This window comes from Streptopelia decaocto (genome assembly GCF_964273445.1).
Source record: "Streptopelia decaocto genome assembly, chromosome: Z".
NCBI classification, from domain to species: domain Eukaryota; kingdom Metazoa; phylum Chordata; class Aves; order Columbiformes; family Columbidae; genus Streptopelia; species Streptopelia decaocto.
The window spans coordinates 81,192,594-81,204,521 of NC_138657.1; the positions used below are offsets into that span (position 1 = coordinate 81,192,594).

At 42.3% G+C, this 11,928-nt stretch overlaps 1 protein-coding gene across 3 annotated transcripts; it reads left to right on the forward strand.

Annotated features, from left to right (window-relative positions):
- The first annotated feature begins 26 nt into the window (after nt 1–26).
- On the forward strand, nt 27–11,580 carry DYNAP (dynactin associated protein). Of its 3 annotated transcripts, XM_082075366.1 has the most exons (12): nt 27–523; nt 608–724; nt 2,664–2,785; nt 4,654–4,740; nt 5,842–6,066; nt 7,322–7,528; nt 8,263–8,496; nt 9,186–9,339; nt 10,204–10,313; nt 10,428–10,541; nt 10,986–11,132; nt 11,245–11,580. In XM_082075366.1, the coding sequence occupies exons 4-12, from the start codon at nt 4,663–4,665 to the stop codon at nt 11,344–11,346; spliced, it is 1,371 nt and encodes a 456-aa protein (XP_081931492.1). In that variant the 5' UTR covers nt 27–523; nt 608–724; nt 2,664–2,785; nt 4,654–4,662; the 3' UTR covers nt 11,347–11,580. The 3 variants fall into 3 exon arrangements, with proteins under 3 accessions (XP_081931492.1, XP_081931493.1, XP_081931494.1); XM_082075367.1 differs by lacking the exon at nt 27–523 and having other exon boundaries at nt 543–724; XM_082075368.1 differs by lacking the exons at nt 27–523; nt 608–724; nt 2,664–2,785 and adding an exon at nt 3,869–4,006.
- The last annotated feature ends 348 nt before the right edge of the window (nt 11,581–11,928 follow it).

Sequence of the window (11,928 nt, forward strand, 5' to 3'; positions counted from 1 at the left end):
AAATGAAAGAATAATCCCTGAAGCTGATATCTAAGAATAATATTCTGTAATTTAAATAATTTGTCAGCCTGACCACTGGTCAAAAATCTTTTGAAAGCTGAACCGGTGCATGTTCCCAAGAATGTTGTATTCAGTATTTCTGTGCATGTGTTCTTAATATTAATTACTTCAAAGCTTAGCTGATTATTAGTGCTTCCAGTAGGATATAACAATATGTGAGGAGAGATACTGCTTTTTAATGAGTACATAATTAAAAGAATGTGAATGTTTCCATGGAATCGCAGCCTGGTTGGGGTTGAAGGGACCTCTGGAGACCACCAGTCTAACGCAGGGTCACCAGAGCAGGTCGCACAGGTGGGTTTGAATGTCTCCAGAGAAGGAGACTCCACACCTGCTTTGGACAACCTGGTCCAGGCTCTGGCACCTCAAAGGAAAGAAGTTGCTCCTCATATTCAGATGGAACCTCCTGTGCCTGGCGATGACGTCCAGAACGAGCTGTTCCGTCACCTTTCCAGGGCTGGAAGTGAGACTGGCCTGTAATTTCCCGGGTTGTCCTTCTTACCCTTTTTGAAGACTGGGCTGACATTGGCTTTCCTCTGGTCTTCAGGCACCTCTCCTGTTCTCCAAGCCACTTAAAAGATGACGGAGAGCGGCTCTGCAATGACATCTGCCAACTCTTGGCACTCCTCGGTGCATCCCATGGATTCGTGGATGTCTAGTTGGTGTAAGTGATCTCTAACCTGCTCTTCCTCAACCAAGGGCAAGTCTTCCTTTTGACCAACTGTCTCTAGGGTCTGGGATTACATAAACACCCATTTTCCACCTGAGTTTTGACAGGAGCTCCTTACTCATCTCCTTTACTTGATTTCTTCCTCCTAGGCATGTCTTGAGCTTGGAGGAAATGATGTTGCAATATTACCCAGCTCTCTTGGACCCTCCTACCAATTTTCAAAACCAAAACTGTTTGGCCAGTTCTAGTCACCACTTCATTACACGGCCTGTTAGAAACAGGGGGAGATCAGTATCATGCGTCAAGTTAAGCGGTAAAGTTTAGCAATATAATTACATAATATTTTCAGTGTTTTCTAACAGGACTTCAGTTAATGTAATTTTATGCTCCGTGTTCTCCAACCACCAACTTAGCAAATCTATCGCATCAAAAAGGGTCTGAAGTCTTTTTGCGTTGTTCCCCTTTCCCATCCTAGTAAAGCTGGGCTCTTTGGGGAGACCAGGCCTGGTTTAGAGCCATCCTGGCTGGGAGAGAAACAGAACAGTTCTCACTATCATTAGGAAGTCCTAATCTCCCGTTTTCCTTTGTTCTTGGCTTTAGAGCGTATAAAATCCTTCAGTGGGCCTAAATAAGTGGAAAAGTAATAGATTTAAATGCTGTTTTTAGCATAATTGAATAGAATTAGCTCGTGAAAGCCACCGATAAGCACCAGAACTTGCACAGGAGAGAGAGGAGTGCGATTTACCCCGTTTAGCAACGGTGAATCGAGAGACAAAGGGAAAAGCTGTGAGTAGGAATTGGAGTTGTGCATTGAAGTCTGTTGGTGGAATGTTCTGCAAGCAGCTTTCTGTACCTCTTCTGAGGCTTGGAGAATGCGGCCTGGTGGTTTGTGCTGTCAGTAAACACCACAACGTGCCTTTTTTAGTGAACTGCTTCCTTTTAATGTGGATATTTATAGATACACATAAGAAAGGAGGTATCTGAGCATGTAATGATGCTGGAAAACGAAACAGAAAGCAGAAAAAACCAGTAGAAGGAAGATTAATGACATATTTCTCCCATCTTCCTGTTAAGGATTAGTAAACAGACAAATAATAAGAAATGACTTCATTTTATGGCTGTCTAGCATCATGAGAACATAGGTGGGTCATAAGTAATACGTAATAATGCATTTCAGACAGATTTTATTGGTGTTTCTCAAATGCTGGGAGCTTGACCTGAAAGCAGAGGAGAGAAAATGGAGTTATTCCTTTAGAAAACTTGCTTGGAGAAGCTTTTCGAAAGCATTGCAGGGGTGCATGGGACCAATGTAAAGCACCCCCTGTTCCCTTAGAGCTTCTCTTGCTGTTAGGGCAGAGTTTGTTTGCTAGTTAAAATGTCATTTTCATTAATTCCCCCATGGTGAATCTCATACTAATCCATATTAGTGAGATTTCTCATCCTTGGAAATGTTTATTATCCTCTGGTTATTTCTCTTATCAGTTTAATAAACTTTGGAGGATTTCAACACAACATTTGGGGGGGGTATGGCACACAGACCACGGTAACAACTAAAAGTATTGTTGAAATGATTGAATATTCATATTTAATAGCTGTATATTGGCCAGATCGTGGATAAGGTCCCCTGTGTGAGGTGCTGTACCCCACAAGATAAAATAACAGAAGGTGTAAATCAAGTACTAAACAAAAGTAACTGGCATAACCAAGATATCAGTGATGTTCTTGTGCTCGAGGCTACAGCAGAGAAAAGGGATTTTATTGACCTACAGTCATAGTGAAAAGCAAAAAGCCAGGTGGCAAGACAAGAGACCAGGAATTGGGGGAAACACTACAATAAAAATAGGAGTCACCATTTCTCAGCAACTTATTGTACAAGAAGTGTTTGCTAAGGATGTACACAAGTATTTATGATCTTATGTATTTGCATATGCAGGAAATCTTTTCCGAGGGCACTTCCTGAATTACGATGTATATATATATCAGTAAAACGGAGCGAGGGGAAGTGGAGGCTTTGGAGCGAGAGTTCTCTTGAGTCTGGTGAAGATCCTACCTGTGGTAAGACTGCGACTCGGCGTGGGGGGGAAATATTCACCGGTGGGGTTTGCGATACCTGATTTAGTCTGCAAAGCAGGATCTGAACAACTGCAAACCCCATAGTCCCTCGTTATCAACCTATTAATTATTTTCCTGTGTAACTCGGACACTGCGAGCGCAGTTGTGTTTGTTTTCCAAGAGATGCTTGTGGATTTTCACATATATATATATATATATATATATATATATATATACACACACATACATATATAAAGTTGTGAAATAGCACAGGCTGGGTGGAAACTCAATGGAAGAACCTACAAGATTCTAGACAAAGGTGTGATTTAGTCAATATAAAAGTTGACTTGGTGGCATATTTAATTTGTTAATGAATTAATATAGAAAGGAAAACAAGGGAGGTGACACGCAAAGAAAAGGGGAAGGATGATGTGTTTCTCTGAATATTTACCTTCGTATTGAAGTGTAGAAAATGGACATAATCTATTAATTAAAACTATTGTTATGATGATAAAAGGAGTAAAAAGCCTGAGTGCTCTTTGAGGACCTACCATTAAGTTCACCAAACCAAGAAGGATAAGATGGAAAGAGCATTTTTGTTAACAACTGACAATAATTAACCTTGAGGAGAAACTAGTTAACCAAATATTTGTTGGGGGCAATGAATGAAATACAGGGTGTATTTAGCCCTAGGGTAATGTCAGGTTTTGATACAGAAGGTGAAGGTTAATAGAGGAATTTTCTTACAAGGTTTTAAAGAGTTTTAGGATGAAAAAGAGGAAGAATAGCAAAAAGCAACTATGAGGAATTACGTCCAAAGCACAAAAATGAGACACAAGGAGGATGAACTGTCGAAGATATCAAACTAACCCAAAAGTTCCTTATTGCTTCTGCTAGTAAACAACAAATTAATTACTAATACAAGGGAGGACCAAGGAAGATTGTGGTCCATGAGTTCCCTGCAGAGAGTAATAAATGATGTCAGTGAGGGTTGTAACGTTTACTTAGAACATCAACGGCAGTGGTAGATAAAACACAGATTACGACGGGGAGAACGTGACTCGCAGCTCTTGCACAACTACCTGTGTTCAGCACCTATCACAGGAACATGAAGTTTTTAGAGAAGCGGCCGAAGGTGTTTTCCAGTTATCAGTGATGTTTAGAACTCGGTGAAGTCCCAAAAGAGTCTAGAAATGGGACCAGCCAAGGAACTTTGAACCACAAGTCAGTTAAATGATACCAGAGAATTGAGGTGATAAGCTTAACCTCAGTTTCCTAGAAGTACGTAATAAAATATAGAATACATCAAGGAAATAAGGAGGGAAAAGAATTACAAACAGCTCTCACCTCGTTGGGCCTTTCCTGTGTCTTTAGGTCCATTGCGGGAGGGTGAAACTGAACAGTTCTGTCGCAGCAAGAGAGATTGAGGCTTGTTAAAACCTTTTTAACAGTGACATGTAAGCAGGAAAAAGGGTTGCCAAAGAAGTTCTAGAAGCTCAACCGTTGTAGGAGGATTACACAACCAGGCAAAGCTGTCATTTAACTATCTTGAGCCCTTAGCATCAGTGAAGGAGCTAGATCTGCTTTTTTCTCCGAAGCATTTGGTGCTTTGGGCTCTGTCTCATTGTCACGCTGTGTCTTGGGGTTCATGTGGTACGTGAATGATGTGGGAATTGTCAGACTTTGCTGTTGTAGTTTAGTCAAGAAGAGTTTTTCCTGTATTGCATCACATTTCTGCGCAAGGGTACTTCACTAAATATTGGTGTTACTGTGCAGAAGAGCACGAGTCACTTCCCTGGACTCTGCCAGAGCTGAGCACCTGGCAGAATTAACATTCTTTTGTTTGTTTTCTAGGGCCTAATCTATTTCAGCTTCACTAAATGGATAACCAGGCATTTGAAATGCACGGAGAGAACCTGCGAAGCGCTTCCCAGGGAAAACAGTGGCCACAGAAAGAGGTACCACTCATTTCCTTTTGCATCATTACAGAGCCATATTATAATATGACCTAATCCCGTGTTATTAAGAAAGTCTTGGAGAAAATCTCTGAAGAGCTATAATTGCAAAGGTCCTAAAATGCAAAGCTCCATGTTCACCAGCTCAGATTTAAACTGTGAGACATTAATTCCCTGGCCCCACTTAATAACTAAAATCTTTATCCCATAGCTACTGGACTAAGTAATTATCTTTGGAGGGATTCCCCATTGATTTTAGCAGAAAGAGCTACTTAAAAGCTCATCTCATGGTAACATTTAGTATCTCTACAGAGTTACACATTAGTTTCACCTTTATTTTGCCCTTGAGAAAAGTAATTTGAATTTTCCCAGTCAAGTTTTTACTTCTTGGGACTTGAATTGACTTCACGTGGTAAGAGTCGGCGTATCGCTCGTCGCCCGTTACATTTGTTTGCCATCAGTGCTGCTTCTTGGCTATAAATACACCGAGGGCAGCGATTTCCTCATGACGTAACTCGCTGTATAGCTTATGGTTATGGAATATGTGCAGCATCCTTTCTACTGGAAAACTAATTAGTGGGTTGGTGTTGCCGCTGTGAAAATGGAAGATGAGGATTTTGAATGTGTTTAACTAGAACACCTCGTTCTCTGAGACTGGGTGCTGCTGTTGGGATATTTCACTGAGCTTTTAAAAGGGAGCCATTTAAACCGAAGAAAAGATTATTACCAAATAGAACAGGGTGATATTTCAGCACTTTTCCACTGGCGAGGGAAATGGGCTTGTAAAGAGCTTTTGGCAAATATATTCATGTTAAAATCAGCAAGTAGTCTCCAACTTTATCATTTCTGCTTGTCCAGCTTAAGAACTCAACATACGCCGCTTGTTTTCAGCCATTCACCATCTGAAAAATTGGGCTTTTAAAAGGAGATCAAGCTGTGCACCCAGAATCACCGAGGAGTTTTAAAATGACCATAGACAAAGGTTTGCCATGAATTGATGCTACAGGTCTTCAGTGTTTTGTCCTACAGCCTAGAAACAGCAATGAAAAATATCTGAGGTGTGTGTTAGATCTAATAAAGCTCTTTGTTTTTAATTAATTTCAGGAAAGAAAGGGCGGCTGGTCCCTAATGAAAGTCTTTCTGGTTTGCCTGTTGGCCTGTGTGATCACCACGGCGATCGGGGTGCTGATCCTGTCCTTGGTTTATGTGAATAACCCTCCTTTTGTGAGAGACACCGATGGCGGAGACGAGGGAGCATCTTCCCCAAACCCGGAGGAGAAAAGCGTGGATGTCAAATTCCAGTTCCTGAATCACCTGGGGAAATCAAAGGTGAAGGCATCTCTTTTCTGTGTGCTTCTCAAATCGGAGTGTGAAATGCTGAGAAACAAAACTGGAGAGTAGCACACAGACCTTTTCATTCTTAGGACAGGATTCAAACAGATTCTTATGTTGCAAGAAAAAATGAACTCCAAGATCTTGTCCAAGCTTTGGTCCAACTCCAGTCCATTGACTAGATCACGGCACTAAGTGCCATGGCCAATCTCAGTTTAAAAACCTCCAGGACCGGTGAGTCCAGCACCTCCCTGGGCAGCCATTCCAATGCCTGACCACTCTCTCTGCACAGAATTGCTTTCTAATCTCCAGCCTAAATTTCCCCTGGCAGAGTTGAAGCCCATGCCCCCTTGTCCTATTGCTGACTGCCTGGGAGAAGAGCCCAAGCCCCACCTGGCTAGAACTGCCCTTCAGGTAGTTCTAGAGAGTGCTGAGCTCAGCTCTAAGCCTCCTCTTCTCCAGACTAAACAAGCCCAGCTCCCTCAGCCTCTCCCCATAGGGCTTGTGTTCCAGTCCCTTCCCCAGTCTTGTTGCTCTTCTCTGGCCCCGCTCCAGCACTTCAATCTCTTTCCTGAGCTGAGGGGCCCAGCACTGAACACAATACTCCAGGGGTGGCCTCCCCAATGCAGAGCACAGGGGAAGGATCACTGCCCTTGTCCTGCTGCCCACGCTGGTTTGGATCCAGGACAGGATGCCATTGGCCTTCTTGGCCACCTGGGCACACTGGTGGCTCCTGTTGAGCTTCCTGTCCATGAGTCCCCCCAGGTCCCTTTCTGCCTGGCTGCTCTCCAGCCACTCTGTGCCCAGCCTGGAGCGCTGCAGGGGGTTGTTGTGGCCAAAGGGCAGCACCCGCCACTTGGCCTTGGTGAACTTCAGCCCATTGCAATGGGCCCATTGTTCCAGTCTCTCCAGATCCCTCTGCAGAGCCCTCCTGCCTTCCAGCAGCTCCACACTCCCTCCCGACTTGGTGTCAGCAGCAGATTTGCTGATGTTTTGAATCTCAGAGTTTAAGGATATACAGAACTGACTTCCCAAATCAAAGTCCATAATGATGGACAAGAGGAGCAGATAATTGTGTTCCTGATATCGCTGTTTATCTCTTGTATTAAAAATATTGTTACAGCACGACATGAGAAAGTATAGAAATGATTGTGAGAAGCAACTAAAATACATAGAGAGGGAATCCTCGCTGAGAAAAGGAATAGGTTGTTCCAGTGATCCACAATTAATCCAATTCTCCGTAACTCTCCAGGTATATACCTACCCGGGTGGTGAAATTCAGTGGGCAAGATTCAGGAATGACGTAAATGAATATCTAAGTGATGAAGAAATGACATTTGGCAAAAGCATCAATAACCATCGCTCCAAAATGACTTTTGGAACCTTACGGATCAAGAGCAAAGGGCTTCGGGCTCCCCACTGGCATTTTAATGCCAACGAGCACGGCTATCTGCTTCAGGTATTATCTCATTAGCTCAGCTTTATTAATTGGTTTTGCCCTTTAGAGCATCATGTATATATAGAAAATGTCCATACATAAAAAAGATGACATATACATTAAATACAAATGTTAACAGGTAATAAAAGCAGAACTATTGACTGATTGATTAGTTTTCTTGCTTGAAATAACATTTTCAACTGGAGATGCTTGAAATAGGCTGTTCAGTGTTATTTGCAAGAGGAACAAACACCTGTAGATTCCAATGAAATATAAAACCTGAGGTCAGAGGAGATTTTGGACACCTGGAAGTGACAGAAATTTAAGTGCTTACAGTGATTTAAGGAATTACTATTATAGAGCTGTCATAGAATCACACAGATAAAGGACTCTGAAGGTTCTAAAGAAATTTGACAACAAAATGATCTTTGGAAGCATAGGTGCTTCCAAATATCTCAATCATTAGCTTACTACTAAGAATAATTATTCATATTTCGATTTTGGTCAAAGATGATTCCCTTATAGCTGCTCACAGCCTCTTGAGTACAAAATGGTTCAAGTCCAAGCCATGTGTGTTTGCCACATGTTCCTCAAACCCTCTGAAACATTGTCAATTCTGGATTTCAAGTCACAGAGAGAGCATGTCCAGATCTATTCTCTCCTAAGAACCTTCAGCTTATTCAAATTACCCATTTGCAATATTGATTAAATGAGAGAAGGTTGATTAGCATCGTTAAGTTCTGGTTCTGTTGCAGGGCACCGCCTGGGTGGGAGTGATCGGCCCAGACGACAGCGTGGTCACCACGTACAACGTCACGGCCGGCCAGGTCATTTTCTTCCCCAGAAACACCGTGCACTGGATCAAGAACGTGGGGCCGGACGACTGCTTGTTCTTGCTGTTTTTCACAACACATGAAGAACTTCAGACCTTAGATGTAGACGATGCCTTTTTCTCCACCCCAGAGGATATCGCAGCTCGAGCACTTCGGGTCTGTATGATTGGATAGAGCTAGAATTCTATACATTAACACGACTCTGTATGGCGTAGGGAGGATCCTCCCTGTCTCAGCTGTTCCCATGTACACGTGTCCTTTGCGTGACACTGGGCCACCCTGTGTGTTCCTTAATACACAAGGAGAAATAAATTATGATGCTCTCTCCAATAAACATATTTTCCCTTGTACTCTCCATATTTATTTGAAATTCATGGTGGATCCTCCATATTTCCAAGGGTAGAAGGGAAAATAAGTGAAGCCCAAAGCTAATTTCCCAATAGCCCTTTGAATTCTGTGGTATGAGGAGATCTTATCGGAGACTAAGTTTATTTCCTTGTTAAAATGGATCGTATTTGAACCGAGTAATTAGTGTGTCCCATGAGCAAGAATATGCCCACAGTTTCTGTTGAGACTGAGGGATTTGCGTGTTCAAAGCACAAAGTTGTGATAGACCATCCCGCCCCAAAGAAAATTGGATGGGACATGATGGAGTTTCCTTTCTACTCTAAATTTCTGTGCTGAGAAGGAAGGGCAGAGCAGAGGAGCAAAATATTAATGGGGTAAGGGAATGAAAGAGATTCGTCCACAAGGCAGAATTGCTGGGATGTTTGATGAAGCCAAATTTGAATGACAGAGTTTGCTGTGTGCATCTGTTGAATTAACGTGCGTTTTGTGTCCTGCAGCCACAAGGTGGAGTCAACTTCATCAGAACCTTCAAGAAACAAGCAGAAGATCAAGCGGTCAACCTCCCAGCAAACCTAAACGAGCTGGTACAAAATGCCACCTACGTGCAGTCCCCCGACAACCTTGTGTGGCAATACTTCTACGATCTCAAAGGTATAGATGCATATAGAATTGTGTGCGAGAGCTCTCGGTGTTTCTAGAGTGGGAGAGGAGTGTTATCGATTCATTCAAACAGGAGTTAAAAAAATAGAGAGAGAAATGATAGGAATTTAAGGAGATAAGATGAGAAAATATCTTGGTAATACATCTAATGGCTCCTAAGCAATAACCTAAATCTAAACTTGTCAGAAATTAAAATCCAACAGGCCAGGAAGCTCTGCAGCAATTTAGCTGGAGAGTGATTAGTGCTGAGTTTATTAGAATATCTTGTGTTTCCATGTGAAACTTCAATGAATAAACCCCTCATTATGTCCTCACTTTTCTTTTACAACTACAACTTCCTAAACAGCATTGAGCCATATTCACTGGTTGGTTTATCGACGATGATATTAAACAGCGCTCTGTCCAACCTGGATCTAGTGATTATCAGTGAGCACCTTTGAAACAGATGGCAAAACTTCATTTCAAGTAGCACAGTCAATTCAAAAAGCTATAGAAAGCAAATATGGATGTGGAGCTCCACACAGAGCTCATTGAGCTCATGAGGAATAAACGTGGACCAAAATGTTCTGCTGCACAAAATACTGTGACACACAATCAGCTTAACATGAATTAATACACTTAATATAACATGAATTAATATACTTCAAGTGTGTTGCTACTGATTGTGATTTGGGATGGAAAAAATGGACTTGGGGTTTTGCATTATGGTTGGTTGACTACAGAAAAATAGGTCAGCTAAATGGGATTCATTTTGGGCTTGTAAGATTTGAGCCCTTTAGTACGTGGTAATGATTTGAAGTCGGCCAATGCAAGCGGCGTTAAACCTGGTTGGAAATGCTGATGTCTTTGTTTTAGGGTCAGCAGAATATCCCTTCCCAGGAGGAATCTTCCAGTGGGCTCGTTACCGCATTAACGGCACCGGACTTAACGAAAGGGAAAGAATCTTCAGCGAGTCGCTCAACAAGGTACGTGCTTCCAATCGGGTACCGCAGCTATTTAAACACAAGGCCCACGGTGCGATTTGTGTCGTCTGTAACAAATGTAGACGATTCTCTGAGCGTTTTTGCTCCGCTTTTCAGCACGAAAACACCCTGACGTTGGCAACTCTGCGCATCTTCAGCAACGGGCTGGGGCAGCCGCATTTCCACTTCAACGCTAACGAGATGGGTTATGTCATTAGCGGCTGCGCGCAGGTAATTGGTGACATGGGTGAGGGAGGTGATCGTAAAACAATTACAGACCTAATGCTTCCCAACCTCAATTAATAATACTCCAATTAGTAGTATTACAGAGCTTTGTAGAAGGAAAGTGAGGATACAAATAAAGTGTTGATCTCGGTTACATTTTCAAGTTGCTTCAGCAAAATCCCAAAGAAAACAGCAACACTTGATTTAGCGCCTCTGAGGAACAGGTAGAGAAAATATAGGAAGGATTAAGATTTAGAGAACAGGATTTGATGTTTTGCACTCAGTGCAAAGATAATTGAGGTGGAATGATGAGACCTCACAATGTGAGTTAATGTGGGATTGGGGTCTCAGTGCAAATGCTGATTCTCCACTATCTGCAACCATCGCTATGTATTTATCCACTATCAGCACACTGCAAATAGTTGAATATTGATCCTTTCATTGCAATAGGTCGGAGTTATTCTCTCCGGAGTCACCGCCAGCTTCAACATCGGCATCGGAGACGTCATATTTTTCCCTGTCGGAACCCAACATTACATCAAGAGCGTGTGCGATGAGGATTTATTATTGATTTTAGCCTACAGCACGGGAAACCAGGTGAGAATCCCTATGAGCAAGGGGAGTAAATTATCCAGCCGTCCATAATCTTGTAGAAATTGCTAGAAATGCGGTGATTTTTCTCTTTAAAACACCATCTTTTTCTTCCTAGCTGGAAACCCTTCGCATGAACGACTATTTCCGCCGAACCGCAGATCACATCCTTGCTCAGCTTTTCTTCAAGCAACAGGCCGAGTTTAAGAATTTCCCCTAAAAATGAAGCTCACGACCTCTCTTACAACCAAACAGCTCCAGGAACGTTTATATGATCACCGTGTTTCTAATAGTACTTTTTGGTACTTTACTCGCTATTTATCTGGAGATGTTCAGGAAAAAGAATTGGAGGTTGCTAATTATAAAAAGCTATTTTCCCTTGTGTATTTTTACAGTGTTTTATTTATAGCGCAATGGAATTTGATTGTATATTAAAGTAATTTCTCGAGTGAAATGGCCTTTTGCTCTGTGTACCATCCATCAGCCCCTGGCACTGCTGGAGCTGCCATTGATTTAATCATGGACACGCCGCTCTTTTCCAACACACAAATTCAAGGTTTTTGTTGGAATTCAGCCCCCAGAAAGAAGCCCAGATGGTTTCCCAGCCTGGCATCTCTGCCATTTACTTGTCAGCCTCACCTTCTTCCTTCTTGTGCAGGAATTGGTCTCAGGGAATGGTGTTTAAATCAAAGCGATTCACTGATTTATTATTGACACACAATAACCAAGTGCAACAGACAGTTGGGATTCCACTTCATTCCTTATTAAGGCTCTTGCTAATCCCCTGGCTATTCTTCAATCC